This window comes from Cupressus sempervirens, chromosome 10 (genome assembly GCF_028749045.1).
Source record: "Cupressus sempervirens isolate cs-2001-9-10 chromosome 10, ASM2874904v1, whole genome shotgun sequence".
In the NCBI taxonomy this organism is placed as follows: Eukaryota; Viridiplantae; Streptophyta; class Pinopsida; order Cupressales; family Cupressaceae; genus Cupressus; species Cupressus sempervirens.
Window position 1 is genome coordinate 358463128 of NC_143127.1, and position 5349 is coordinate 358468476.

The window sequence follows — 5349 nt, forward strand, 5'->3', positions numbered from 1 at the left end:
TTCAATAGCAACACAAATCATCGACTATGATTACTTAGTAAGTAACGAGAACCTTACCTGCATATTTCATAATCTCAACTCTCTATGCAATTTTGGCTGCATACGCTATTCGGCCGGCAATGCCGGTCCAGATTTTCTCCAATATCCCCAGATCTCATGTCTCGATTTGAACGAGGCATCCGCTTGTCTTGATAATTTGGACCCTTTAAAGATACCCTTTCCAGTGTGTCCCGAAGTATCCAATATATGTTTTTGTTTCATAGAGTGCTGAAGGCCTTATATATAGCAACATAACGCATTCTACTCTTCAATTCTTACCGTTAGTATTCTTTTTATTCTTGTAATTTCTTCCTAGCTCTATAGTTTTCTAGGGCGAGGTAAGAAATGGGTCGTATGAACAAGAAGCCCCTGGCTCTTATGGTCCCGTTCCCTGCGCAAGGGCACATAAATCCCATGTTTCAGCTGGCCAAGAAGCTTGCAGTCGAGGAGGGATTCTCTATTATATTTGTGAACACAGAATATCAACACCAACGCATGGTTGGAGCTAATAGCAGCAACCAGTCGGGCTTAGTCAGCGAGGCTCAAGAAATCGGTATTCGATTACTCTCCATCTCAGATGGCTTAGATCCTCACGAGAGCCGAATTCAGTTTGCCAAGATGGCGAGTTCAATGGAGACCAAGTGTGGGCCTTTGCTTTGTAAACTAATTGATGAGATCCAGAAGGAGGAGGGACTTGATGTTACATGCTTTATTGTAGACTTGGTTACTGCCTGTTGGGTATTACAGGCAACCAAGCACTTGGATGTATCCAAAGCCGTGTTTTGGACAGCGCTTACCGCTTCTTACTCTACCTTCTATCATGCTCCAACTCTCATCTCTTCCGGAATAATAACTTCCAACGGTAAGAAACCCTGTTCATTTCGTGTACTGTTATTAGTGTAATATGGGAACTCCACCTCCCCTCCCTCTCAAACTTCGAAGTCCTCGAGACGTTTCCACGTTAGGCTTGAGTATGCAAGCATCCTTACCTCCATCATTCGGCAACCATGTTGCTATGGGTTCTTGAATTTTTCTATTTGATTTTTAATTTTTGAATATTAATTTTTGGTATGTAATATGTTATTATGTTGAATGTTCAATGATTCTAGTTCATGTTGCAATTTTATTATGCTCAAGTATGTTCTACTCAAATATCATTTCATAACTAGCATTTCATGTTCTATATGTATACTATACAACAGCCCCATCCTCCCCTTGAGATTGTCCCTGACTGTCCTCAAACCGCATGTTACACTATTATATTTGTACAAGGTATTCTTTTTAAAGTTTTTGCTCTAAGATTTTGGCTTCTGTTTTTGTGGTTTCAGGTATACCTAAGGAAAATCGTATGATAGAATATGTTCCCTCGGCGCCCCAAATCCATTCTAGTGAGCTTCCATGGCTTCTTCCAGGAAGCGAAGACCAGGAGTTCCTTTTCCTTATGACCCTTCGATGTATTGAAAGAGCAAAGGGGCTCTTCTTCATCACCAACACTGTGAGTGAACTAGAAACCCTAATTCACAAGTCCTTTGCAAAAGAAGATCAGATCTATCCCATAGGTCCCTTAATTCCTTCACAATATCTTGAGACCCAGTGTGAGAGGACATCAAATGCTAAAATGAGCACGGGCTTGTGGACAGAGGAAGTGGAGTGCCTGCCATGGCTGGACAAACAGCTTCCCAAGTCTGTGATATATGTTGCCTTCGGAAGCCTCGCTATTTTGAGCGAGAAACAATTGGAGGAGTTTGCTCTGGGATTGGAGGCCACTCAGAGACCATTTCTGTGGGTTTTGCGGTGTGATCTTCTGAATGGAGAGCCTGCCGTGCTGCCTCCAGGATTCGTGGAGCGCACCAAACATGTTGGCTGCTTTGTGTCGTGGTCGCCACAGCTGGCAGTGTTATCCCATCCTTCTGTGGCCTGCTTTGTCACGCACTGCGGATGGAATTCAACACTTGAGAGTATCACCATGGGCGTTCCGATGATCTGCTGGCCTTATTTTGCAGACCAGTTTATAGATAGCTCCTTTATTGTAGATGAGTGGAGAGTCGGACTGGCTTTGAATGCAAATAAGAAAGGGATTATACATAAACGTGAGGTCCAGGAGACGGTTGAGAAATTATTAGATAGTAAAGAAGGTGACGAAATAAGGGAAAATATGAGTACGCTTAAGAATATGGCGAGGACTGCGGTGAAAGAAGGGGGCTCGTCCGACATCAACTACAGAACGTTCGTAAACGTCATGAAAAACACTTAGATGTACTCTAATTGATTTCTCAATATTTTAGTCATGAATAAATTATAGTAGCAAAGTGTCATAGTATCTGTCATATGTATGATGTTCATAATGTCGTAGGGTGGGAAAACAGAGTTGAAATGCAGGGAGAAATTTTATAATTTGGAAGAGTGAGAAATAGGTCAAATGCTTGTGAGTTGAAGTTGCCAATCCATTGAAACAACATTCTTTTGTAATACTGTTTTATTTTGTGTAATTATGTAATTGTGAAGTTCATAATTACATGTTCTTTATTTCGTGGTTTTCCTGAAATTTAGTTATCTTGAAATCACATGAAAACTAAAATTGCAAATTGTAATCACACATAATCGAAGAAATATAGAGAATCAAGAATTAAACACAATTACTTTTTATATTATACGGTCCAACAATATTTTTGTCTTGTATGATAAGTCATCAATTTTATATAATATATCATTACTATAGCATGACCGTTTGCTTTCAAGCCAAAAGGCAAAAATTTCTTTGGTTCTGACTATTAATGATATATCCACTAATTCTGTTGTCATGTCTCCTCACAACTATTTCGGGCATTGTGCATTTTTCAAGCATATTTGGTAAATAATTAAGTGTGACTTTGAAATGTCCCTTTTCTGATTTTTACATGATATTTCCAACCTTTAATCAGATTTTTAAGATCAAACAACTAATATCACAAAGATCCTCCAAATTTCTCAAGAAACCCCAAATCGGGTATGCCAGAAATTGTGCCAAAAGCTTCACAGCTTCACCAATTATTAATAAATCTGAAAGTGGAAATTTTTACAGAACTTTCAGCAGCATAACAGCCTACAAATTGACATTTCCAGATCCGTATAGCCTTTACACAACAGCTCAAAAATGTAGGACCAAAACTATGCTCATCGGGCTCTCGAAATAGCACAAAATATGCCCGGAAACACCACAAAAACACTAATAATCTATCTCAGAAGTTTAATCACGTCCCAATATATATATTCAGCTCTATTTTAACATTTAAAAGTCTGATATACAGCAGCAACCCAAACTGATATGAAATACTCAACTGTAAATACCAAACTCATACAAAAATACACCCGAAAACTCACAAATCTGCACTGTTCAGCACAAAGGCAAACTCTGTATGAGCATGCACATGGAATGGCTTCAAACTCCCATCCTTAGCATTCCTGGAAACCTGCAAACTCCCGTTCTTGGGTCTCCCTGGAAACCTGCAAACTCCCGTTCTTGGGTCTCCTTCTCCACAGGTTTGGCAGCCTCTGAAGAATAACAAAGAATGAGCAAAAATCAAGTTCTGGAATGAGCCCAAAATGCCTCCAAACCCCTTAAAAGAGGGCATAACTGTAACTCACGTCCAAGAGAGGTTAATGAAACTTATTTTAATACTAATTTTCATTTATTAGTCCAACGGTGTCCAAAGATTAACCCCCTATTTCCGAAACTTCACTTTCTTGGGCCTGCCTGCCTTAGCAAAGATTTTCTTTTTTAATTATTTGAAAAGGGGACATGACAAGTCCTCCCCTCCCAATCATTGCTTGTCCTCAAGAAATGGATGAACAATAAACCAATCAATCCACCTGGATCCCAAATGTAGTCATGAACTATACTACTACCAATTAACACAGGCTCCTGCAATATCCTCTGCAATATGACCAAGAGGAATCCATAATCAAATTGACAATTATAGCTCAACCAAACTCCGAAATCACCACTACCACAATCAAAAACCCATGAGGCACAAACTCTTAGAACATCAGAACCCAAGTAAAGTGGACAAATCAAACTACCAACACAGTAAATACCATCAACACATCCCACTGGCCTATATGGAATGTACAATCCAACTCTGCAACAATGGTGAACCCTCTCGAATGAAACTGTACCAAGTATGGAGAATCCACACTTTAAGCTCACTCACCTCATCTTCCTTGGCCAACAATGCATCATATGTTGTACTGCCCCACTTCATAAGATAATCTCTGTCAGCTACCAACTGCATATAATCCTGTCTTAGAATCTGGATAGCCTCCCATAAAGAGTGGAACTCTGTCAAGGAAATATAACTGCCTCCCTGCTCATCACTAGTAGGAGAACCCCATCCATAAACTGCTAACAATTGACGAGTAGCATCGAAATGTTGGCAAGTGATAGCAATGTCTTGGTCACTAACTCTCAACTGATTAGACACATGATGGCACTGGCTTGACTGTCTCCTACAAACCTCCTCTGATGCACTGTCTAAAGGAGTATCCTCAAAGTTACTAGTCTCTAGAGTATTACCATCCATATCCTGTGAATCAAATCTAAAGCTCATATCAACATACGGAGTATCAAAAACATTAGCATTGCTGTCCAACTCCTCTATACCCAAGGAAACTAAGTCTTCAAAACTGCCCACTGCATCCTTCTGGATGTCATCAATGCCAATATGATCCTGGGACTCATCTATACACACTGCCAAATATGAAATATCATCAACATATTCCAGCAAGTATGGCTGACTGGATATATGAACAAAGCCCAACATTGGTGTATAAAAACTAATACCAACATCAGACAAGATACTGGCACAAGAAAAGACAACACTGTGTAATCTGCTAATCAAATCCATGATAGCACCCAAACAAACACTGCTACCAAAAAGTGTTAAAGATCTCCAGTCAACTGAATCCCAAATGCCAATATAACAATCTCGAGTCCATATCTGTAAACTAGAATTAGCTGGTAACTCAAGCAAAATCCTGACTTGAGTAATATGACCAATACCAACTAACTCCACATACCTGTCATGATGAGATAACGTAGTGACAATACTGTCTTCACTCACCTTCAGCTGGAGGGATAAATCATGTGAAGTACTACTAGCCTCAACCTCATGTGATGAAGCATCTAACTGTGCCTGGTACTCTCTCTCAGAAAAGTCATGAATGCTCAATATCTGCTCATCTACACCAGGTATCTCACCATCATGCAGAACAACATCCTCATAATCCTCATCTAAACCCACTACACTGTAGTCACTGCCTGTTGTAACTATA

General features: G+C 39.8%; 1 protein-coding gene across 1 annotated transcript; it reads left to right on the forward strand.

Moving 5' to 3' along the window:
* Positions 1 to 384: 384 nt before the first annotated feature.
* LOC149534105 (7-deoxyloganetin glucosyltransferase-like) lies at positions 385 to 2293 on the forward strand. The gene is made up of 2 exons (XM_089805971.1): positions 385 to 901; positions 1368 to 2293. Exons 1-2 carry the CDS (start codon positions 385 to 387, stop codon positions 2291 to 2293), a joined length of 1443 nt encoding a protein of 480 aa, XP_089662097.1.
* Positions 2294 to 5349: the final 3056 nt, after the last annotated feature.

Coding starts and splice junctions, on each gene's coding strand:
- LOC149534105 (XM_089805971.1), top strand. CDS start 385: ATGGGTCGTATGAACAAGAAGCCCCTGGCTCTTATGGTCCCGTTCCCT. Junction 902..1,367: donor CGGAATAATAACTTCCAACG/GTAAGAAACCCT, acceptor TTGTGGTTTCAG/GTATACCTAAGGAAAATCGT.